The sequence below is a fragment of the Thamnophis elegans genome, chromosome 14 (assembly GCF_009769535.1).
Source record: "Thamnophis elegans isolate rThaEle1 chromosome 14, rThaEle1.pri, whole genome shotgun sequence".
Classification (NCBI taxonomy): Eukaryota; Metazoa; Chordata; class Lepidosauria; order Squamata; family Colubridae; genus Thamnophis; species Thamnophis elegans.
The window spans coordinates 3,212,129-3,238,395 of NC_045554.1; the positions used below are offsets into that span (position 1 = coordinate 3,212,129).

A 26,267-nucleotide genomic window follows, 5' to 3' on the forward strand; every position below is an offset into this window, starting at 1 on the left:
TGATGGAATGCTCATAATTTCTAGATTAACTTCTAATTAATTCTTCTCATTGTCAGGAAATATCTCCTTATTTCTAGGTTGCTCCAATATCCTCATTGGTTCTTCCCCTGCCTTCAGGTGCCTTGGAGAATGGCTTGACTCCCTCTCCTTTGTGGCAGCCCCTGAGAGATTGGAACACTGCTATCATGTCTCCCCTGGTCCTTCTTTTCATTAAACTAGACATACCCAGTTCCTGCAACCATTCTTCATAGGTTTTAGCCTCCAGCCCCCTAATCCTCTTTGTTGCTCTTCTCTGCGCTCTTTCTAGAGTCTCCACATCGTTTTTATATTGTGGTGACAAAAACCGGATGCAATATTCCAAGCGTGTAACTTGAAGAGACTCACCTGCTGAAATGGATTGGGGTAGCCAGCGCCACAGACCAGGTAATAGTTCAAAGTATCTATCAAGAAGACCAAAAGAGAACCATGAAACAAGGCTTGTTGTAGGTAACCTGGTTACATTATGTTGCCCTTGAAAAAGTAACTGAGTTTTGTTATGGACAACCTGCATTGCAGTGGTGGGTTTCAAAAGTTTTTTCGAACCTACTCTGTGGGTGTGGCCTCCTTTGTGGGAGTGGCTTGCCGGCCATGTGACCTGGTGGGAGTGGCTTGCTGGCCATGTGTTTTCTTTCTTTCTCCCTCTCTCTCTCTTTCCTTCCTTTTGTCTCTCTGTCCCTTTTTCCTTTTTTCCTTTCATCTCTCTCTCTTTTTCTTTCTTTTTTCTTTTATTTATTTATTTATTTCTTCCTTCCTTTCTCTTTCTCTCTGTGTGAGTCTCTCTGTGTGTGTGTGTGTGTGAGGTGTGAGTGAATGAGTGGTGGGTTTCAAAAATGTTTGGAACCTCTTCTGTAGGTGTGGCCTGCTTTCCGGGTCCACTGGTGGAACCTCTTCTAACCAGTTCGGTAGATTTGACGAACCGGTTCTAGCGAACTGGGGCGAACTGGTAGGAACCCACCTCTGCTGCAATGGGATACGTTAGAAAACTGCATTTCAAATATTTCCCATGCATTTTACCAGGAAACATGGATAAGGCAGGCGGGAAATGTCAGTGCCTTCCTAAGCATTCTGACGCGCTCTGAATCCATTGGTGACATCTATTTTGCTGCACGAGTTCATGGGGAGCTAACCCTAACTCTAAGTGGGGTTTCCTCCCTCTTTCTTCACCTAATCCTCTACTTATTTCACTATGTACAATGCAGAGGTGGGTTCCTACCAGTTCGCACCTATTCGGTAGAACCGGTTCGTCAAATCTACCGAACCGGTTAGAAGAGGTTCCACCAGTGGACCCGGAAAGCAGGCCACACCTACAGAAGAGGTTCCAAAAATTTTTGAAACCCACCACTGGTCCTTGGATAGGATTATTCTACACTATCATGGTCCTATTTATAAAACTCAGTGCCTCTGTGAAAGGTAAGGATGACGACTGCGTTTGTGGTGCAATCAGAACATTGCGTGTGTTGAAGTTGTTTTAACGCAAACCAAAGATGCTTTTAAAAAAGCAAGTTTACATCCTATTCTTATGCATGCCAGTGCTGTGTGAGAGGTGATTTAAGGTGGTTCTGACAAGTGTCGTCGGCATCTTCATATCCGGTCACATGGGCGGCAAGCCACTCCCATCCGGTCACATGGGCGGCAAGCCACTCCCACAAAGGAGGCCACACCCACAGAGTAGGTCCGAACAATTTTTGAAACCCACCACTGGTACAATGCCACCCTCCAATGTCAGCCCAGATCGCTTCAAATCCCAAAGCCACTTCCCACTTCTTCGGACTTGTTATCAGCAACAACTCATTACCTGCATTCAGCACCCTGTAAGATTCCACTGTCCTCGAAACGTAAGCATCGGGGCTAATGCAAAAGTCGCTGGAGCCCTAAAACATCAAAGGAAACCCTTTGAGGTGACATCACAAATGTCCCATTCCAAGCCACGCACCCTGCAAAACTCCCCGGCGTTCCACGCGGAAAAAGAGCCGACGCGTTTCAGGGAAGGAGGAATCCAAGCCACACTTGTGAGCCTGGGGAGTTGTGGAGAATAACGCAAAAGCTGCAAAATGGCATGCAGGAATTTTGGAGAGGGCAAAAAAACCACCGTAGTTCATTCTCCATCATCACCAAATCTGAAACCTGCCCTACATACCCGTGTTTTCCCAAAAATAAGACAGGGTCTTATTTTCTGTTGACTCCTGAAACAAGCGCTTGGCCTTATTCTCAGGGAGGTCTTATTATTTTTGAGGTGGAGGCTTCCTGCCTCCTGCTGTGTTGCAATATTTTCAGGGAGGGCTTATTTTTGGGGGAGGCATTATTTTAGCGCACGCACTCAAAAGCCAGATAGGGGCTTATTATCTGGGGAGGTCTTATTTTTTGGGGGGGAAACAGGGTAGTAAGCTAATTCTTTGGCTGAGCATTTACCAGCAAAGGGGGAGCCAGTGAAAACAGTTATTCTTTTTCTGGTGAAATGAAAATACTCACCACAGCTACCGCCAGTTCAAGCCCCAGGGACGCCCAGCTGACAGTTAGGGCCAGCACCCCGAGAAGACACACGCTGCAGGAGGAAGAGAAACAGAGTCAGCCTCCAGACATGCTGGCTCCAGTTCTGATGGCTTAATCTTCCTTGCAGATTGTAATTCAGAGTTCAAACGAAACATGGGGGGGAGAAGAGGAAGCATTGACAGTGGCCACATCTGGCAGTTTAAAGATACGGAAGCCCAACGACTCCCTGCATTCTTAAGACAACGCTCCTATCAGCACCAGAAACACAAAGTAAAGTTATCTGGCATTAGTTGTGAAGAATCCCAATCTTCCACTCTGCCCCCCCCCCCATCCCACCGGAATATCTTTTGTGCCCTTCTGGATCCCTGAAACACAAGATGATCAGAACCTGTGATATCAAATGCTTCTATTCTATTCCTATTCTATTCTATTCTATTCTATCCCTACTCTACTCTAGTCCTATTCCTATTCTATTCTACTCCTATTCCTATTCCTATTCTATTCTACTCTACTCTACTAGCAGGTGCTAGTCGTAACTTATAAAGCCCTTCATGGTATTGGACCTGGGTACTTGAGAGACCGCCTGCTGCCAATTACCTCCCACAGACCCATTAGATCTCACAGGGTTGGCCTCCTCCGGGTGCCATCTGCCAGCCAATGCCACCTGGCTATTACCCAGGGGAGGGCCTTCTCTGTGGCAGCTCCGGCCCTCTGGAATTCGGACCCTCACCTCTCTCCAGGCCTTCCGAAAAGCCGTGAAAACCTGGCTTTGCTGACAGGCCTGGGGGTGATGAGTTCCCTCCCCTCTCGACATGTATGGTTGTGCGACTGTTGCCTATTTTAATTATTTGTATTTCGTTTTTATGTTCCCCTTTTCCCCCTTCTGAATTGTTCGCTGCCTTGAGTCCTCCCGGAGAAGGGCGGCATACAAATAATAAAATTCTATTCTATTCTATTCTATTCTATTCTACTCCTATTCTGTTCTGTTCTGTTCTGTTCTGTTCCTACTCTACTCTACTCTACTCTACTCTACTCCAGTTCCTATTCCTATTCTATTCTATTTACATTTAGCCATTTCTCTATTTGGTGCCATGGAGTGTAATATTTACCTTAATAATTTTATATGCAAAAATGCTCAATTTACAGCTCTACATTCGCTAAAAGCTCAATTCTAGGGCTCTGCATGCCCTAGTATGAACTAGGCCATGGGGGACACACACCTACACAAGGAACTATATTACAACAAAAGAGAGCCAAGTTCAGCTGCCTATACTTATAAAGCTAGAAATACAGCTATGTTATCCTTCAAATCAGAGTCTCCGAAGTGGGCAACCTAAAGACTTGTGGACTTCAACTCCCAGAATTCCCCAGCCAGCCATGGGGAATTCTGGGAATTGAAGTCCAGAAGTCTGAAAAGTTGCCGGATTTGGAGATCCCAGCTTCAAACGATCAGCGTCCAATGAATTATGACAATCTTATGACGTCTATAAACTTGGCCATATTAAATGTGTCTATTACTTTAGCTCACAGCCTCTCTATATCAAAACAAGAGCAGGAAGTTTGCAAATATTACATCATTTCAATAGCTGGCAGGGCACACTGGAAAGTGTCATGGCATCAAATGATCTTCCTGCATTTCTCCTCAAGAACCTTCACGATTAACACCATCCAGTACAATGGGGGAATAACTGATTTTTAGCATCTTCAGAAGTTCTTCTTCCTGACTCACCCAATGAGAATGGCCTTGGAGTTCCTGATTAGTCCAAATAGCACCAGCAGACAAATCACAACATGGAACATGAGGAGGCCCAGGTAGCCCAACCACCTATGGTGAAACCAATATATAGATGGGTTAAGACATAAAACCATATGTAAGAAAGAGTTATAGGCAAGGATTGGAGAAGTTATAGGTCCATTGCTTTCAAGAGTCAGTTTAATTATCTTTGGGATTGGATAAGTCAGTGATGATATATGTGCTAGTCATTCCCGACTCTAGGGGGCGGTGCTCATCTCCGTTTCAAACCTGAAGAGCCAGCGCTGTCCGAAGACGTCTCCGTGATCATGTGGCCGGCATGACTCAATGCTGAAGGCGCATGGAACGCTGTTCCCTTCCCACCAAAGGTGGTTCCTATTTTTCTACTTGCATTTTTTACGTGCTTTCGAACTGCTAGGTTGGCAGAAGCTGGGACAAGGAAAGGGAGCTCACTCCGTTACGCGGCACTAGGGATTCGAACCGCCAAACTGCTGCCCTTTCTGATTGACAAGCTCAGCATCTTAGCCACTGAACCACCGTGTCCCTCTTCAACAGCGTTACACTGGTCCAAAGACTTGATATCTTCTGCATTACCTGTTTTAGTATCATTTTCAAGGCAATTGAGATCTTAATGATTGTTTTTAATCCATGTTCCCAAACATTTCCATCCATAGGGGGGAAAAACCCCAAACCATCTTGGCCTGTGGGTTATGGGTAACGATGTCAACCGTCCCATTGGCCATGCACAGCAAAAGAAACTCCTGGGACATTTTTAAAAATTACCAAGAGTAGTAAAACTTTACTGACAGATCCCTAGAGGCACTGAAGAAGTAAATCCAATTCTTTGAGAGAGAATTTTTATAAGATGTTTTATAGATGGCATTTAGATCCCCAAAAGTTAGCTTGTATGTATCCGAATTTGCAAACTAAGTGCTGGAGATGTGATTGTGCTGACGCTACGTATTATCATATATAGTGGACTTGTAAAAAAGTCCAAGCATTTTGGATAAAAATATAGCAATTAGACTTCAATAGCAATTAGACTTATATACCGCTTCATAGGGCTTTCAGCCCTCTCTAAGCGGTTTACAGAGTCAGCATATCGCCCCCACAGTCTGGGTCCTCATTTCACCCACCTCGGAAGGATGGAAGGCTGAGTCAACCTTGAGCCGGTGAGATTTGAACCGCTGAACTGCAGTTAACAGTCAGCTGAAGTGGCCTGCAGTACTGCACCCTAACTACTGCGCCACCTCGGCTCTTGGATTATGGTGGATTATTCAAAATATTCTTAAAAAGAGGATAAAGTTTACTCCTCAGTTATTCTTGTTAGGTATAACCACAGACTGTACAGTTATAGAGACAAATTGATTCTGAATTTAACAACGGCAGCAACATTGTTTGGTGGCGCAGTGCTGGAAGAAGGAAGAATTGCCTACTATTCAAGAATGGACGTTAAAAGTTAACAAACTTAGCAGAGATGGCTAAAATATCAGCATACCTCAAGGACCATTCAGATGAGAAATACAAGTTGGAATGGAGAAGAAGGACTGATTATATTCAAAATAAATATGGGACTAAGAAACTTCAGTTAGCTTATGAATGAACGAACAAGGAATGTTAAAATTTATCTAAAGTTAGCTTTACAAACGGGGAGTTAAAGTACAAGCGAAGGGACGATGCTAAAGCTAGTTTGTTTTAGTCTATGATTGTTAAATATTTATACCCTGTATTTGCTCTGGGAGGTTGGGGGGTGGGAGGGGATGTGGGATTGGGGGGGGGGGACAGAGGGAAGGGGAAAGGTAAACAATTGTAAAACTTATTAAAACTTTTTAATAATAAAAAAAGAAGTAAATCCAATTCTGAGGTTTTGGTGTGAAGGCTAGTATAATGAAACCCCCTTTTACACCACCACCCCCAGGGCCACCCAGTGTCCATTGTCCACCAATCCCTGTGAAGCCTTTAATTTTGGGGAAACGGTCCGCACCTTTTGAAAGTCTTCAGCTCAGGACCTTGTGGCTGCGAGATTTTTTCAGGCTACAGACAGCGCAAGTAGATTCCTTCTCTCCCTCCCGCTTCCCACACATCATACCCTTCCCCACTCCCTTAGCTTCTTTCTCAAGCTGTGAGCAGAAAGTGGTGCCTGGCGAGTCACCCTTCACACACAGAGAGGTCATAGGTTCACCCAGGTCGCGCAGCAAACCACAGGTAGACCCAAGTGATTCAGCGCAATGGCATCCTCCTTCGTCCACCGTCTTCATGGACCATCACTCGCAGATGGCTATGAAATAAAAACAGGGTTATATCCCACTCACCTGTACCAGTCGTAGAGGTCGATACGAATGGCCAACTCTTCTAATGAAACCTGATGGTTCTTCCAGAAAGGAAGGTCTGTGGTTTGTCTCACCAGGTCATCCAAGAGTCCCTGGATCTTCTGGACCAGGTGCAGGTATTGTGTCTGCTTGCTGAATATGACCTCCAGGTCTCCTAGGTTGGGCTCCGCCGTTTTGTTCAGGGCAAAGGCCGTGTCGTAGACCTGGAGGGGCAGACAGATCTGGGGTTCAGTTAGCGTTCTTTGAAGGTTCAAGAGGAGACCACTTCAAGGCAACAGCATTCAATAGGTTTACTCAGCTTGTGCAATGGATGGAATTGTGAAACGGGTGGAGACTAATCAAGGAGAGAAGCGAGCTAGAACTAAGGAGGAATTTCCTGACAGTGAGAACAACGAATCAGTGGAATGGTTGGGTGCTTCAACACTAGAGGGTTTTAAGAAGAGATTGGAGAATCATTTGTCTGAAATGGTATAAGGTCTCCTGCTTGAGCAGGGGGTTGACGACGTCCAAGGTCCCTTCCAGCCCTGTTATTCTGTTCAAGCAACGTTCATTCATCTGCCAAGGTGTATCTACAATGCTAAGCTGTGATTACGGTTGACTTGAGTTTCATGAACAGAACCAGCTAAGGTACACCCAACCTTACTGCGTCACCAGGCATTGTTCAAACACAACAACAGTTGGTTTGTTCTTCATGTGTCACCCAACACATGATGGGTTGAAGGAGTGAGAGAACCTGGACCTTTTCTCTTGAAGGTGCTGGGAATAGCAATCGCAAACAAATATCCTGATATACATTCTCGTGTCTTCATTTCCGAAGACTATCCTAGAATATGATCTACCAAGCTAGTGGTTGTTATTGTGTGTCCGGGAGTAGAAGAACATACAAAATTAGCACCCCTGGATTCTGTTTCTATGGAGAGGACAACCGACAGCTAAAGGAGCATTGCTGAAAAAAGCCAACCAATCTTCCCTCTGTTAATCACTGTTGAAAATTAGTTGGAGGGCAGAGCCACACGTGAATGAGACTCTGAGGACAGTGGTTTATCACATCTGGACCTGCCCCTCATCCTCGGGGACAGCTCACTCACCCGGTCTTGGACACCGGCCACCGTGCGATTGGCATGCCGTAGGGAGTATGTTATGCGATGGATGCCGTCGCTGGTCTCCCCGTTTCCGTAGAAGCCCACCGCGATGCCAGCGCTGTAAAGAGAAAGAAGGCCTGTTGAATTAGCTGGCTTCAGACTAACGGCGGGGGTGATTGGTTTAACAACTGTGGTGACCCACTTAACGGGGCGTTAAAAACAGGCGTAAAATCAAGTCCGGTAGTGTGGGGATTCGACTTATAACTGCAGTGCCTTACGACCAAAAGTCCAGGCTCAATTCTGGCTGTAAGTTGAGGACTATGTGTATACAGTGGTTAAGGCGCCACTGTTTTGACCGAGGCTTCCCAAGAGCCTGAAGCAAACTCCTTGTTGTCCCGATAAAAAATCCTTTTATTAACTGGCTGTGAATTCTGCTCCTTCCCATCCAGCAAAGTCTTTCAAGGGAGGATTTACAGTCACAGACCTTATCTGGCTTGGAGAGCTGCTAGGCCGATCTCTGCAAAACTTGGCCAGGAGTTTCAGAAAGTCACGAACCAATTAAGCAAACTAATTGTCTCCTGCAAACTCCACTCCCCTTTTGCTCCTCTTTTATTTCCTCTGGGAGGGGTCGTTCATCGTCCACCTGTAGCCTTACTCCCAAGTCGACCCCTGTTCTTTAGCTGCTCCCTTTGTCTGGCAGCTCTGTGCATTCGCACACTGGGAACAGGCTCCAGCTGTTCCTCTGCCTCACTGATGTCTGACTCTGAAGGCAGCTGATAACTGGCATACGGCCCTGGCCCCCTCTCTGCCTCCGACACAGAGCCCTCCTCAGAGCCTTCCCCAGACTCCAGGACTGGCCCAGGTTCCAAATAATATAAATAACAATGCAGGTTTAGTCCTCGGCATATGATCACAATGGAGCCCAACATTTTCCATTCCTAAGCGAGAAACCTGTTACATGAGTTTTGCCCTGTTTTGCGACCTTTCTTGCCACCGTTGTTAAGCGAATCACAGCAGTCAATAAGACAGCAGCCCGGATGTTAAGTGGATCTGGCTTTCCTGTTGAGTTCGCTCACGGGAAGGTCCCGAAAAGGGGGATCATGTGACTTTGGGACACAGCAACGGATCGTTGAGTACCAAGGAATGTAAACCCTTCCGTTCCCCACCATCCAATCAAGAACTGAAGAAGCTTCTTGGATGAGAAGCAAAACGACTTCGAAGAAGAAGAAAAAAACCCAGGAAGTCCTCTTGGGGGGGGAAAAAAGCATCTTCGGGACATCCTTGAGACCCAAAAGCCAAGATGGAAAGTGAAGAAAACGCCTGGCAACAGAGCATTAAATATAGTCTCCTCCAGGCCTGGAAGAGTTAAAAAACACACACTTCCTTCTCCTTCTGCTTCTTGCTATCCGAGGGGAAGAGCTGTGACAAAAATATGGTTCTGATGATTAATTCTTTATATACCCACAAGCTAAAAATAACAGCCTGGTAGATATTCTGGGCTATATCCAGTCTCCAAGTAGAAAAAGGGGGCTGGGGTACCAAAAAGAGGGGGTGAGTATGGACAGGAATGGACGGGCAGGGAGTTAAAGGATTAAGGAAGCCCATTCCTTCCCCAATTAATAATAATAATGATGATGACGATGTATACCAGTCAATGGTATTTATGGTGCATTTTTGAACACTACCGAAAGGTTACTGAAAATGAGAAGATGAAGATCTTGTGGGACTTTCGAATGCAGAGGGATCGTTATTTGGAGCACAACACACCAGATATCACAGTTGTAGAGGGCCAAAATGTACAATTTATTGGTTCCACCACAAAACCGCGGACGACAAAATCGCACTCGACGAAAGCGCGTACGTGACGTCATCACAGCACGACGAAAACATCGTGCTGTGATCGATAAATGTAAAAATAAAGCGAAAACCTTACCCTAACCCCCCCAAACCTAACCCTAAACCTAACCCTTCACCTAACCCTAAATCTAACCCTAACCCTAACCCTTAACCTAACCCTAACCCTAACCCTAACCCTAACCCTTACCTTTATGTGAATCGGCGTGCTTTAATTTTATTTTTATTTCAATTTTTAATTTTTTTCGTCGCGCTGTGATGACGTCAAATGCACGCTTTCGTCGAGCGCGCTTTTGTGGACCGCGGTTTTGACGGGTCACGCAATTTATTGACATTGCTGTACCGGGAGTTGTCAGAGTTGAAAAAAAAAAAGAACTGGAAAAAAAAATCACGAAATACCACACCACCTGGCCATCGAAACTACAGGGTTATGGATGAAACATGTCATTGGGGCACTTGGTACCATGTCCAAGAATTTTATAAGCTACATCAACAAATTGCAGCTCCCTGCAATAACACCAGAGGAACTGCAAAAAACTGCGCTACTCGGAACATCGTACATTTTAAGAAGGAACTTGGTTGATACCTAGGACGCTGGCCGCAATCCGTATCAACCATTAGCGCCAGTCAATGGTATTTTTGATGCATTTTTGAACTTTCAGTTGACTGAGTTTCATGTTTAATGAATAAAGTATAATAATAATAATTTGTTTGATACCTGGGATGCTGGCAGCAACCCGTATCGACCATCAGCGCCAGTCAATGATATTTCTGATATATTTTTAAATGTTAAGTTGACTAAGTTTCATGTTTAATTAATAAAAGTTTATAATAATAATAATAATACCTGTAACACCATCAAACATCCAGATTTGTCTACCCCAGGCTCTCGGTAAGAGCTCAATAGGTAAGACAAAAAGGGCCAAACTTAGTCTGAACATCTGGCTGACTATCTGACAATTCATAATCGTAATAATTTGTGACACATCGTTAAAAGTTCAGTTGACTGAGTTTCATGTTTAAAAGAAATAATAATAAGTGACCTGGCCATCGAAACTACGTGGTCATGGAAATAGCAATAGCAATAGCAGTTAGACTTATCTACCGCTTCACAGGGCTTTCAGCCCTCTCTAAGCGGTTTACAGAGTCGGCATATCGCCCCCAACAATCTGGGTCCTCATTTTACCCACCTCGGAAGGATGGAAGGCTGAGTCAACCCTGAGCCGGTGAGATTTGAACCGCCAGCTGCAGAACCAGCAGTCAGCTGAAGTGGCTGCAGTACTGCACCCTAACCACTGCGCCACCATTGTCATTGGGGCACTTGGTACCATGTCCAAGAATTTTATAAAACACATCAACAAATTGCAGCTCCCTGCAATAACACCAGAGGAACTGCAAAAAACTGCGCTACTCGGAACATCGAACATTTTAAGAATAAACTTGGTTGATACCCAGGACGCTGGCAGCGACCCCTATCAACCTTTAGCACCGGTCAAAGGTATTTGTGATGCATTTTTGAACATGCAATTGACTGAGTCCCATGTTTAATGAATAATAATAATGAGGTTGATGATGATGTGTCTTTAATTAAGAGGCATTTTGCAAGCTGAGTGCTCTGCGTGCAGCCCACACCTTAAAATTCCTCTTGAGGACCAAACTAATTTTCACATTTCATTACCACCTTATTCTTCGACGCCAGGAGAAGGTGCTGTTTGGGAGGCGAGATGGAAAATGTCACTCTTTCCACAGCCAGCATGCTGGCGCCCCACAGATACAGGCAGAAGTCTACAGTTCGAATCAACCCCACTTCCCCGCCTCGTGGTGTCTGCTTCCTGCCCTCGTGTTCCTCTGTTCGTAAGTTCTGCTGCCCCCCTACTATTTCCGGAGAGTCGAAAACATTTCAAAATCTCGCAAGAACATGCTGACACGTTGCAAAGGACAAGTGTTTCCTTCTCCCCCATGGTCAGCCCCACACGTTCAAACCCAGCAGCGCAGTGAATAAAGTTGATGGAAACTTGTAACAATCACGGAAGATATTTCTAGTTGAAAACGAAGGATTCTAGAGTTTTCGGAGCTTGGTAACATCATCAATGCTAGTTAGGAGAGTAACCAGATGTTGTTGTTGTTTTTTTGCAGATGTTTCATTGGGGAATGAAATGTCTGCAAGAAAACCACCAAGCTCAGAAAGCAACAAGGACTGACCTCCTCGTGGGGTCATGTTTGGCGTTTGCAAGGTTCAACCCAACAGCATCAATGTGGAGAGAAGCCTTGTGAGGTTGGAAAAGGGCACAGCTGCTTTCAAAGGACTGCAGGAAGCGGCTGTGTTAATGGGTTCCACCACAAATCCGCGAAGCCCTTATCCGCAGAGACATAAGCGCGAAGACTAATTCGCGCCGTTCGAAGCGCTAAGGAAAAACGTGACCCTACCGCGATGATATACTCACGGAGGGTAAATCCGCGCATTCCCAAGCACTCACTACCCTAAACCTAACCCTAAACCTAACCCTAAACCTAACCCTAAACCTAACCCTAAACCTAACCCTAACCCTAACCCTAACCCTAACCCTAAACCTAACCCTAAACCTAACCCTAAACCTAACCCTAATCCTAACCCTAAACCTAACCCTAAACCTAACCCTAAACCTAATCCTAAACCTAACCCTAAACCTAACCCTAAACCTAACCCTAAACCTAACCCTAAACCTAACCCTAAACCTAATCCTAAACCTAACCCTAAACCTAACCCTAAACCTAACCCTAATCCTAACCCTAAACCTAACCCTAAACCTAACCCTAAACCTAATCCTAAACCTAACCCTAAACCTAACCCTAACCCTAAACCTAAACCTAACCCAAAACCTAACCCTTAACCTAATCCTAACCCTAAACCTAACCCTAAACCTAACCCTAAACCTAACCCTAAACCTAACCCTAAACCTAACCCTAAACCTAACCCTTAACCTAACCCTAAACCTAATCCTAAACCTAACCCTAAACCTAACCCTAACCCTAAACCTAACCCTAAACCTAACCCAAAACCTAACCCTTAACCTAATCCTAACCCTAAACCTAACCCTAAACCTAAACCTAAACCTAAACCTAACCCTAAACCTAACCCTAAACCTAACCCTAAACCTAACCCTTAACCTAACCCTAAACCTAATCCTAAACCTAACCCTAAACCTAACCCTAACCCTAAACCTAACCCAAAACCTAACCCTTAACCTAATCCTAACCCTAAACCTAACCCTAAACCTAACCCTAAACCTAACCCTAACCCTAACCCTAAACCTAACCCCAAACCTAACCCTTAACCTAACCCTAAACCTAATCCTAAACCTAACCCTAAACCTAACCCTAACCCTAAACCTAACCCTAAACCTAACCCAAAACCTAACCCTTAACCTAATCCTAACCCTAAACCTAACCCTAAACCTAACCCTAAACCTAAACCTAACCCTAAACCTAACCCTCAACCTAACCCTCAACCTAACCCTAAACCTAACCCTAAAACAAACCCCTAAACCTAATCCTAACCCTTTCCTTAATTGAAATCGGCTTTCTGACGCTGCGCCGTTTTAAAGCGCCCTTCTGTTGCCGCGCTGTTGTCGCGGCGGTGATGACGTCGCGGCTTTAGCGACGCGATTTTATCACCGCTATTTTGACCAGCGCGGTTTTGACGTGCCACGGTGTTAATGGTCCTGCACATTTTGAAGTCCGGTTTTGGAAGTGAACTTGAAGCATGGCACAAGTCTGATATATATATATTTATCCCATGATAATCAAGTGGAGATAATCTAGACCCCCCTTGGCTGCACTACAAATATCCAGAGGGAGAATTCGATAGAAGGTGATAGCAGTATTTCAGTATCTGAGGGGCTGCCGCAAAGAAGAGGGGGACAACTTATTTTCCAAAACACCAGGACAAGAAGCAATGGGTGGAAACTAATCAAGGAGAGAAGCAACTTGGAATTAAGGAGAAACTTCCTGACAGTGAGGACAATTAACCAGTGGAACAGAAGTTGCCTCCAGAAGTTGTGGGTGCTCCATCACTGGAGGTTTTCAAGAAGAGATTTGGACAACTATTTGTCTGAAATGGAAGGGGATGCTTGAGCAGGGGGTTGGACTAGAAGACCTCCAAAGTCCCTTCCAGCTCTATTCTGAAATTGATCTGAGAAATCCTAAAATTTGTGTCCTAAATGGAGCAAGCTGCGGTTCTGGAATTGCTCAGATCCCAAGAGATGGGTTACAAGGGCTGGGCCCTGCTCCTTATAGCAAATGCAACTTCATCCTGGTGAACTCTTCCGAGGGGGACAAAACTCACCTGCACACTAGAGTTGCAATGATGACGCACCACGCCGTGCAGCAACAATCCGCATTCAGCTGTTCTTCACTCTTCCGATGGTGACAACACAACCAGAAGGAGTAAAAGAGGAGGAACAAGAGGTCCAGAGCGAGGCACAACAAGGAGACGGCTCCCAACAGCAACAGGGCCTGAAGAGTTAACAAGAAATCGAGTTAAGCCACAGGAGTTTACACAACACAAGCTGGACAATGATTGATAGCAATTCTGAACAATGAATGATTAGGGAAGACCTGGCTGATAACTAGGGAAGTCTGTGTCTGCATGAAGTCTCGTTAAACCAGTTAGCAACGCTCAAACCCCTTCCCTTAATGCTCAGATTATTATTTTAGGTTTCATATGTATTCCTGTTCAGAGTCATCCATGGGAAGAGGGAGAAGAAGAGAAGAGCAACAAAGAGGATTAGGGGACTGGAGGCTAAAACATAAGAACGGTTGAGTATGTCAAGTTTAATGAAAAGGAGGACTAGTGGTGACCTGATTGCACTCTTCCAGTAGATGAGGGGCTGCCCCAAAGAAGAGGGAGTCAACTTATTCTCCAAAGCATCTGTGGGTAGAAGAAGAAGCAATGGGTGGAAACTAATCAAGGAGAGAAGCAACCTAGAATTAAGGAGAAATGTCCTGACAGTGAGAACAATTCATCAGTGGAAGAACTTGGCTCCAGAAGTTGTGGGAGTCAATGGAGGTTTTCAAGAAGAGATTGGACAACCGTTTGTCTGAAGAGATGTAGGCTCTCCCTCTTGAGCAGGGGGCTGGACTGGAAGACCTCCAAGGTCCCTTCCAACTCTGTTATTCTGTTAAACTCTTGATTTTTTTAAAAAAAACAGGGATCACATCTGCAGCACACACACACGTTTGTTTGTGTGTGTGTGTTTGTGTGTGTGTGGGAGGGAGCATACTGCTTCCCTTTTGCCTTTCAGCTCCACCCTAGGAGCCCTCCAGGCAGGAAACCATTTTTGTGTTGCATTTGTGCTGATGAATAAATGAAGGGAGACTAGTATAGATCTATTTTAAGCTATTTAGCTCTCATCAGCTAGCCATACCCTTACTGGGATTCGAACCTGGGCTGTTTTTACATGTTAGGCAGTTGTATTAGCCTCTAAGCCACAATCTCTCCTCCCTTATCAGCTGAGCCAAGGAAATAAGTGTTATGTCGAAGCACCTGGTATGCCCAAATATGGGAGGGAGCAGATAGATAGATAGATAGATAGATGATAGATGATAGATGATAGATAGATAGATAGATAGATAGATAGATAGATAGATAGATAGATAGATAGATAGATAGATAGATAGATATAGAGAGATAGAGATTTCCTTACATGGTAGATGAGAGCGTATGTTGTAGACCCAGAAAGCAAGCAGAAAAATCAGACTTGACAGCAAAATTCAAATATTAACTCCTGGGTTCTAAGACTTTGACAAGAATGATACATCTTGGAAAATGGTTAGCCTCGGGGCAGGAAGAGATCGCTTTTTAATCTATAAAATGTTTAGGCTGGGTTATTATTGGGTTACTGTTTTTCTATACCTGGAAAAAGCAAGAAACAGGCCTCTGTTCTCATGCAAACAACTATCACTCCGAGAACTAGAATGAGAGAGAAAGAGGGGCAGGGAAAGAGAAAGAAAAATAAGAGAAAGAAAAAGAGGAGGAGAAGGAGAGAGGAAGCGAGAGAGGGAGAGAGAAAAAGAGGAGAGAGAGAAAGAGAGGGAGAGAGAAACAAAGAGAGAGAAAGAAAGAAAGAGAGAGGGAGAGTGAAAGAGAGAGAAGAGAAAGATGAGCGAGAGAAAGGGAGGGAGAGAGAAAGAAAGAGAGAAAAATAGGGAGAAAGAAGGAGAGAGGAGAGGGAGAAAGAGGGGAGAGAAAGAAGAGAGGGAGAGAAAGAGAGGGAGAGAAAGAGAGAGAGATCAATGAATTGTGTTTTTTTTTACAATGCAGTAGAAACTCTCTTAAGAATTCACACTTTCTACTCAGGGATGAGCAATTAATCCCCAGAGATCTTCCCAGGGTGATCCACTGGATTTCCCGTAGATTTCCTAACCAGCCAGCTCTGGCGCGAGTCCCTCTCATACCATTACGAGGAGCAAATCCATCGCTCAAAATATCTGGGCCGAAGATTAAAAGAGTCAAATAGATGGAAGAGTTTTCGCCTCGAGAGAAAGTGCCAGAAAGAACATTCCCCCATCACTGCTGGCAACTCAACCGCAACCTTGTTCGGAAATTAATATACAAATGAAAAATAGCACATTATTCCTTTCCTGGCATCATTTGAGCTGGAGTTTGGAGTCCAGGTGGCTTGACAATCTGCTGTGATCTGTTGTGCCCAGGAACTGCTTAATTTCATAAGGATTCTGTGTTGATGGATCGTTTTTATGTCAATATTATAGTATTCATTCCATTTTGCTAGTTTCTAATTTGATTTTACCTTTCTATGCTAATATCATCATCATCATCATCATATCATCATCATCATCATCATCATTATTATGACCGGAAGTCATAATTCAGGTGACATACAAATTCTGTAAATAAGGAAGTAAATAAATAAATACAGCAGCCCCTTTTGGGGTGAGAACCTGCTCCGAAAATTATTTTCTGTTTCTGCAGGAATGAACCTCTGATCTATTATCCCTGGAATGGGCTGATCTTCACTCCTCCACAGAACAATAATTTAGAAAAAATATCTGCCACACTCGGAATGAGATTTGTCCTGACATCTCCCCAAAGACGAAAGCATGATTAAATGAAGCTTAGCTTCTGACAGCTTGTCAAGTTAACACACTTGCTGAAAAGATGGCAGAGGTGGTTTTTTCCTTCCTTCCTTCCTTCCTCCCTCTTTTTTCCTTCCAACTCTCTTCCTCCCTCCCTCTCTCCTTCCTTTGCTCTATGAAATCTCTCCCCTCTCTCACCTACCTACCTATCTATCAACTTACCTACCTACTTATCTATTTACTTATCTACCTACCTATATCTACATACCATCCATTCATTTATCTATCCATCCATCCATCCATCTCACCTACCTACTATCATCTATCCATCCATCCATCCATCCATCCATCCATCCATCCATCCATCCATCCATCCATCCATCTATCTCTTATGTCTATATATGTAATCTAATTTATATCCATCCATCATTTGTCTGCTTGCCTGCCTATCAAAATCTCAGCGTTATAGATCCAAAATATATCCAGGGACCAGGAAGTTAAAATAGGATTGAGTTGTGTACTGTATATAGGCTGGAAAGGACACTGCTACCTGAAATCTGCAATGCATGTTTTCCTTCAACACAACCTGAAACCATGCTACATTCCTGCAGGAAACTCAGCATTGACATATCCATTCGCCAGGTTACAAAGGAGCCCAGATCCCATCCTGCAGGGATTCTCAACACAGCCCAGAAGGCCGGGGTGGGGTTGGGGAAACCTCCGCTCTTTAATTTATGGCAACGCAAATCACAATTCCTTTCCCTGCCATGAAAGCCATTGATCTCCGCTGAGAACTCTGTTGCGTATTAAAACTGGTCCGATAGGAGAGGAACGAGTTGGAGGTGAATCTTTCTTCAGCACGCCCTGGTTCAATGTCAACCCCCCTCCCAAGAGGGAAAAGTCCCAGAAAATGAAGGGTGAAAATACTCATTAATTAGAGACATTGGTTTTTGTGGGACAGAAGTAGCTTTTTTACGGCGTTGGGAGACCAAAGATAAATCGTATTTTCGGTTCTACCGCTCGTCAATCGCAAACAGAAGCTCACCTGTCCTGCTAGCCGGATCCATCATAAACCGATCCATCAAAACTTCCCTTTGTTAAGACTTAACTACGTCTAGAAGAACCTGACTCCAGCAAATATTTTTAGAAGCAACTCATGCGTCTCAAAATACTTTTTTTTTTGTGTGTGGCACCGCAGGAATAATTCACAACTAGGCGCAGGTGCAGAGAAACTTGTTGTTGTGTGGAACGCTATTCTTTCGACAAGAGTAGTTCGGGGTGGCGTCTCTCGAGAGATATGCCCCCCGTCGCATCCCCAAAACCCAAAGAGGAAGCTGGAGTCCATCCTGAGTTCCATTCCAGAGAGAGAGAGAGAGGGAGGGAGAGAGGGAGAGGGAGGGAGAGAAAGAGAGGGAGGGAGGGAGAGAGGGAGAGAGAGAAAGAGAGAGAGGGAGGGAGAATGAGAGAGAGGGAGGGAGGAAGAGAGAGAAAGAGACGGGGAGAGAGGGAGGGAGAGAGAGAGGGAGATAAAGAGAGGGAGGGAGGGGGAGAGAGGGAGGGAGAGAGAAACAGAGAGGGAGGGAGAGAGAGAGGGAGGGAGAGGGAGAGAGAGGGAGGGAGAGAGAGAGAGAGAGAGAGGGAGAGAGGGAGAGAGAGAGGGAGGGAGAGGGAGGGAGAGAGGGAGGGAGAGAGAGAAAGAGAGGGAGAGTGAGGGAGGGAGAGAGAAACAGAGAGAGAGGGAGAGAGAGAGGAAGGGAGAGAGGGAGGGAGGGAGAGAGAAAAAGAGAGAAAGAGAGAGAGAGAGAGAAACCAAGGGAAACCTTTGAAATTACATAGAATTATCTCTGATCATATGCAACTGTAATTTCAGCGGATATTATCTCAATCCAACTATCCTCCCTGTAGCAATCCCGTTTTCCTTTCTAGGAACCAGCCGGTGGAATTAAACTGCCAAAAGCAAAAATCTTGGCCTGTGCAAAATCTGTGCAATTTTTTTTTCATACGTTTTAGTTTATTTATGCATTACTACCCTGTTTTCCCGAAAATAAGACCTAACCAGTCAAATAAGTCCTGGCATGATTTATTCAGGGTGCTCATAATATAAGTCCTACTCCCCCCCCAAATAAGCCCCAGCTAGGATTGTCAGCCAGAGGGATGCATTTTAGTACCGTATTTCCCCAAAAATAAAACCACAGCAGAAAATAAGCCTTAATGCATCTTTTGGAGCAAAAATTAATAGAAGACCCAGTCTTATTTTCGGGGGGAAACACGGTATATGATACAAAAATACCAATAAAGGAGCATATTAGTAGCTCAGGGTTGAAATGAAGGTTCTTTGATGCTCCCCTAGATTGCTTGCAGATGTCAGATACAAAAATAAGACCCCAAAATACAAAATAGTAGGAATGACAGCGGAGGGAAAAAAGGAAGGGAAAAGTGTGGAAAACTCATAGCGGGGGGCAAAACTCACTTAACAACGGTCTGGCTGGTCATTTGGGGCTCCACTGTGGTCCTAAGTGGAGGACCATCTGTATAACGCCCCCCTCCCAAAGGAAATGAGTTTTCTCTACAAAACCTTTTTCCTAAGTTGTAGAAAGTTCATGGATTTGTCTAGTTGGCTATTTCCATTTTCTTTTTTTAGTGTGTGTGTGTGTGTGGCGCCTGGAGGACTTTATCATCATGTGATTCATCAGCGTTCAATGCACAATATTTATTTTTTTCCCCTCAGATGATTAGGCACCTTAAAAATAAACTTGGAAGCCTTCGAGAAGACGGATGACGAGGCTCCATCTGCATCGCAGATGGCCACCTCTGTCCTGCCAGATGTGGATCGCTTGGGAGCCCAAACAAATCCACAGTGAGCCACACGGGGGGAAAAATCCAGGGCGTCCCTCTTTTATTTTATTTTATTGTTTCTGATTTGCACAACAGGCCGGGAATCCAAGGATCTTGTTTGACGGGCTTGCAAGGAGCAAAAACGCAGAGCCAGTGGCAACACGCTGCAGATTTACAACATGTAGTGACTGTTCCAAGTTACAACAGCACTGATCAAAAGGGACTTGTGGCCATTTTTCACACTTCCAACTCTTGCAGCATCCCCAAATGAGAGAAATTTGGATGCTCAGCGACTGACTCATACTTATGACGGTTGCAGTGTCACACAATCCCCTTTGTTGGTTGTTGTGGCCCGCCAGTGGTCAGCGGAGCTGGCAGCAGATTCGGACAGTGAGGAGGTTGGGGAGGAAGATGGGCCAGTCCTGGAGTCTGGGAAAGGCTCTGATGTGGGCTCTGTGTCGGAGGCAGAGAGGGGGCCAGGGCCGTCTGACAGTTATCAGCTGCCTTCGGAGTCAGACATCAGGGAGGCAGACGAACAGCTGGAGCCTGTTCCCAGTGTGCGCATGCACAGAGTTGCCAGATGAAAGGAATAGCTAAAGAACAGGGGTCAACTTGGGCCACAGGTGGACGGTGAATGGCCCCTCCCAGAGGAAATAAAAGAGGAGCGAAAGGGGAGTGGAGTTTGCAGGAGGCAATTAGTTCGCTTAATTGGTTCGTGACTCTCCGAGATTCCACGTTTTGCAGATATCAGCCTGGCAGCTCTCCAAGCCAGATAAGGTCTGTGACCGTAAATCCTCCCTTGAAAGACTTTGCTGGATGGGAAGGAGCAGAATTCACAGTCAATGAATAAAAGGGTTTTTTGTTGGGACAAGGAGTTTGCTTCATGCCCTTGGGAAGCCTCGATCAGAACAGTGAGCTTCCGACAAGCAAAGTCCATAGGGAAACCAAATTCACTTAACAACCGGTTTACTGCAGTGGTTCACTTAAGTATTGTGGCAAGAATGGTCGTAGAATGGGATAAAACTCACTTAACAGCTGTCCTGTTTAGCAATGGACATTTGGGGCACAATTGTGCTTGTAAGTCAGTTGGATTGTAAGTCAGTTGAATCAGCGATTCATTTAACCACTATGGCAAAAAAAAAAGGTGATAAAATGTCACTTAAAAAAGCTTTTGCTTAGCAACAAAATTGAATTTTGGATTCAATTGTGGTCGTAGGCCAAGGAGTAGACACTTTAGCCCTGGTTAGCGGTGATTGCGTGCCCACGCAAGCCCGCATCAGTAGCAACAAGGAGATAAACCACTGTTCAAGTGCTGCTCATCTAAAATTAACCCCCAATATTGGTGCAAAACACAACAACTTCATTGCATGAACTCCCAGTGGAAAGGTGGAGTTTTCCAGAAATGCCTTTCATACCTTTCCACCGTGGGAAAAAAAAAAAGCAACAGATGTTATCAGCAATCATAAAAACGGGGTCTGATGTCTGGAAAGCTATTTTTAATTTGTTTTTTAACATGTGAATTTTCCCCTGGTTCAACGGAGAAAAACAGTAAAAAAAAACCAGATGCTTGGAAAATCCAACTTCCTGCTGAAATATCGCTTTCCTGTCCACATTACACAGGCCAACAACAATTCAAAATGAAGTGTAACTAGAGACCGCGGGAATTGGTTCCCCTTTCTCGAAATCCGCATTTGTTCGCGTATATCACATAGAGAACCAAGCAACAAGACAATTGAGATTACATTATATATATAATTGGGGCTTACCAGGGGTTGTGATACTAAATATATACCTTCTTCCCTGGCTTCAGCTGATAAGGAGGAGACCTGTGGCATAATGGCTAAGACGTTTGCCTAAGATGCAACACAGCACAGGTTCGAATCCCAGTAAGGGTATGGCTAGCTGATGAGAGCTAAATAGCTTGAAATAGATCTATACTAGTCTCCCTTTATTTATTTATCAGCACAAATAAAACACAAATATAACAAAGGCAACAGTAAAAATATTGGGTTTCTGTCGTGATGGACTCTTGTGACGAGCCGATTGACAGATGATGGAAGCAGTTAGCTTCCTCCCATAATTGGGGCTTACCAGGGGTTGTGACACTAAATATATACCTTCTTCCCTGGCTTCAGCTGATAAGGAGGAGACCTGTGGCATAATGGCTAAGACGTTTGCCTAGTATGTAATATAGCCCAGGTTCAAATCCCAGGAAGGGTATGGCTAGCTGATGAGAGCTAAATAGCTTGAAATAGATCTATACTAGTCTCCCTTTATTTATTTATCAGCTCAAATATAACACACACACACACACACACACACACACACACACACACACATATACATATACATATACATATACATATACATATACATATATATATATATATATATATATATATATATATATATATTCCTTCAGGCCTCCAAAATTGCTATAGAAATAAAAGCCAGAAGCTATTAGGAAGAATAACACCATTTTGTTGCTAGTAACAATTGACTCTACTCTCTAATTACAAGTCCTTGGTTGGCGTTTGAGAGGCTCACAACTCCGGCGTCCCTTTGCCTTCAGCTCCATGACACAATAATTGGTATTATTGGCTCTAAAAATATCTCTTGCTATAAAGGTTGGATCCCAAAGAGCTGCTCAGGATTCAGATATGGGTCCACAGATGATAGTTCTTGGGTCAGAAATATTCCTACAATATGATTCCAAGCCCCATTTTACAACCGTTCCTTCTTCTCTTCCCAAAACCAATTTAGAAGCCATGGGGAGCGATCAAGAAATTAAAATTGCAACAACAACACCCCAGACTGATGATGGCTTGTATTGCAGATTTCATGGCTCTGATAAGTTTTTGGGATCCTTCTGACACAAAGGGCAGATTTTGACTTCAACCCACTCGTGTTGGTGAGAACATTTTTGTGAGAAGTTCAGAGATGAAGAAAGCAACGTTGACCAAAACGATTGAAAAGGAGCTTTGATTAGATTAACAGAGCTGGGAGGGATCTTGTGGGTCACCTAGTCCAACCCCCATCCAGGCAGGAGACCCTACACCATTTCTGGCAGAGGACAGTCCAGTCTCTTCTTGAAAGCCTCCAGTGATGAAGCTCCCACAACTTCTGTCCCCTTGGCTGATTGTTCTCACTGTCAAGAAATGTGTCCTTATTTCTAGGCTGAATCTCTCCTTGATCAGTTTCCATCCGTTATTTGAGAATAACTGCTCCTTCCAAGGTGACCCATCTGCAAAAGGTCACATGAAAAGGACACACACACACACTCACACACACACACACACTGCATTGCCAGTAGAAGTGCACACAACGCAAAGTTAAAGGAATCCGACAAACGCACATTGCTCTAGCTGTTTGTTGACCTGGAGATATGAAGCCACTCCCAAGTCAGGGCAAAGTAAGCAAATACGAGTCCCATAGAAACATCTGGGTGCGTTGCCAGAGCTGCAAATTGATCAGAGCAATTCATTGGGGTTGAGGACTGAAGTCTTCCCCATCTAGGGAGAGAAAGGTTTGGGGTCCTTGGTGCTCTCTGAGCCGACGTTTCGTGACCCAATTGGGTAACATCATCAGTTTGCTGGAAGTTTGCTCAGAGAGAGAAATCTATTCTCTTCTAGCACGCATGATGTTACTTAGTTGGCACATGAAACATCTGCAAGAAAAAAAATGCCAAGCTCAGAGAGCACCAAGGACCCTTCAGTTCTCCTCCACCTCCTCCTCTCCATGTACCCCACTCCCTTCTAGCACTGATGATGTTATCTAGTTGGGTCATCATCAAATGTCTGCAAGAAAACAAACCAGCTCAAGAAGCACCAAGGACCACGCAGTTCCTCTTTCTCTCCTCCTCAAACCTCATTCTCTTCCAGCACTGATGATGTTACCTAGCTGGGTCATGAGATGCCTGCAAGAAAACCACCAAAGAGCACCAAGGAACGCACAGTTCAACCGTGAGCTACAAATATTATCTTGCTTCTATTGGTACCCCCTAATTAGCTGGGGATTATTCGCCCATGTGGATGACTGCACCTTCCTTCTACCCCCTTAGCTTCTCTCTGTAGTTGCAAAGCCTTGAACCCTAAGGGGTTATAGTAGACTGCGTCCACTCGAGAAACATGGTGCTATTGCCGTAAACGACGCTTCATTCATCAGACTAACATCGTGCCTCTTAAGAGGGCATCACAGGTAAGCACAGTCATCTTCCCTACTCATGTTCAAAACTCAAAATATTTTATTAATTATTATTATTATTATTAATAGATTCCGTAGCAGATTCCCTACAAGCAGGCTAATTTTCTGAGCAATTGTGATAAATGCTAACAAGCAAGATAACCATCCAATGGAATCCCTCGTGCTTCTGTGTCTGAAATGTTAATTATAGCCAGCATGTATTCTTGTGCAACTGAGCTTCATCTTAAATATTTCCCCTTGCTCTCTTTTTTTTCTGTTTTTAACGGAAGCCCGGTGATTAACCGTAGTTTTATGCCGAGACAGAAGCTCCCATGAGAGAACCAAGCACGCACCATCACTTAACTAACCAAGGTCTCTAACCAAGATGAGCTGTCTGTCAAGAAATTGGCCAGCCTTTCAACCATGCAATGGGAATAGAATAGAATAAAGAGAAGACAAAATAGAATATAGAATAGAGTAGAAGAGAATAGAGAATAGAATAGAAGAATATAGAATAGAATAGAATAGAATAAAGAGAAGAGAAAATAGAATAGAATATAGAATAGAATAGAACAGAAGAGAATAGAAATAGAATAGAGAAGAGAATAGAGAATATAGGAATAGAATAGAATATAGGAATAGAATAGAATAGAATATAGAATAGAATAAAGAGAAGAGAAAATAGAATAGAGAATAGAGTAGAAGAGAATAGAGAATAGAATAGAAGAATAGAGAATAGAATAGAATAAAGAAAAGAGAAAATAGAATAGAATAGAGAATAGAACAGAAGAGAAGAGAAATAGAATAGAGAAGAGAAGAGAGAAGAGAATAGAATATAGGAATAGAATATAGGAATAGAATAGAATAGAATAGAATATAGAATAGAATAAAGAGATGAGAAAATAGAATAGAGTAGAAGAGAATATAGAATAGAATAGAATAGAATAGAGAATAGTATAGAAATAGAATAGAATAGAAATAAAATGGAATAAAGAGAAGAGAAAATAGAATAGAATATAGAACAGAATAGAACAGAAGAGAAGAGAAATAGAATAGAGAATAGAGTAGAGAATAGAAGAGAAGAGAATATAGGAATAGAATAGAATATAGAATAGTATAGAATAGCAGAGTTGGAAGGGACCTTGGAGGTCTTCTAGTCCAACCCCCTGCTTAGGCAGGAAACCCTATACTATTTCAAGCAAATGGCTATCCAATTTCTTCTTAAAAACTTCTCGTGTTGGAGGATTGCATATAGCTGTGATGGTGAACCTATGGTACACATGCCAGAAGTGGCACATGGAGCATGTGCTGCGCCCGGGACGATCAGCTAGCCTTTGTGCATGTGGCAGTGCTGGAAACTGGAAGAGCTGATCTTCCGTTTTCCTGCTTGAGCATTCACACCAGCCAGCTGATCGTCACGCATGCATGCCAGAAACCCTGAAGACTAGCTGGCTTACACGCATGCAGAAAGCGGAAACCAAAAGTTCATTGGGGGGGGCGCATGTTCCCTTGGGCAGCTCCTCTTCCGGGTTGCGTGGGCTCCCTTTTCGGAACAAACAAGAACACGCACACCAACAAGTGCATCCTTCACTTCCAACACAGTTGGAAGACACAGAATTTCCATCGCTAAACAAGGAGGCGGTTATGGGAGTTGGCTCCAATTTTACCGCCTCTTTTTTGGGGGGGTGCAGGGTTGTTAAGCGAGCCCCTGAAGTCGTTAAACGAATCACACCGTCATCGAGCAAATCTGGCTTCCCGCATTGACTTTGCTTGTGGGAACCTGGTTAAGTGAGACATTCGTTAAGGGGATTTTGCCCCATTTAACGGACTTTTTCTTTCCACAGTTCTTAAAGCGAATCACCGCGGTCGTTAAATTAGTAACACGGTTGTTAAGTGAATCCGGATTCCCCCTTTGACCTTGTTTGTCAGAAGGCTGCAAAAGAGGGAATTATATGACCCTGGGATACTGGCCACAGTCATAAGTACACGTCAGTTGCCAAGACTCTGAATTTTGATTGCACAATCACGGGGATGCCGAAATGGTTATAAGTATGAAAAATGGCCCTCAGTCATTTTTTCCAATGCTGCTGTAACTTCAAACGGTCACTAACCATAAATCAAGGACTGCCTGTACTTATGAGGGATGCGAATTCCAAATCAAACACAAGCCCGAATAAATTGCGCAAATACATAATATTAAAGTAAAAAACGGCACAACAGAAATTCTAGATTATGCATTCCACCGTGATTTGTTTACATTCCCCCCACCCACAAAAAAGTTGAAACCCTTCCTATCAGCTACCGCCACACTCCAACTGTTGACAGTAGCAGATTGATAAAAAGTCTTTCCCTGGAAAATGGAGGTTGGGGTGTAAAAAAACATCGGAAAGTTGAACTCTCCATTCCCTTAAAGTGGGACAGAGAGGTTGGAAGAATTGACAAGAAAGCAACGGATTTTCCAAATATTAAATTGCAAAATGTAATTCAGCCTAAAAAGTAATTTCAACATTGTAGGAGGATAACTCAACACAGCAAAACTATCATACGATAGTTTAAGTCACGTAAACATTTTAATGGGACGCGGGGGGGGGGGGCTCAGTGGCTAAGACGCGGAGCTTGCCGATCAGA

At 44.0% G+C, this 26,267-nt stretch overlaps 1 protein-coding gene across 2 annotated transcripts in view; it reads right to left on the reverse strand.

The window, feature by feature from the left end:
- Positions 1–26,267, reverse strand: part of TTYH3 (tweety family member 3) — a 62,109-nt gene that overhangs the window by 29,116 nt on the left and 6,726 nt on the right. For both annotated transcript variants that reach the window (XM_032231445.1, XM_032231446.1), the window contains exons 2-8: positions 13,873–14,042; positions 7,701–7,812; positions 6,595–6,815; positions 4,259–4,354; positions 2,509–2,581; positions 1,835–1,910; positions 385–440 (exon numbers count right to left, since the gene is read on the reverse strand). In XM_032231445.1, coding sequence (XP_032087336.1) covers positions 385–440; positions 1,835–1,910; positions 2,509–2,581; positions 4,259–4,354; positions 6,595–6,815; positions 7,701–7,812; positions 13,873–14,042 — 804 coding nt within the window. The remainder of the gene's footprint in view (positions 1–384; positions 441–1,834; positions 1,911–2,508; positions 2,582–4,258; positions 4,355–6,594; positions 6,816–7,700; positions 7,813–13,872; positions 14,043–26,267) is intronic.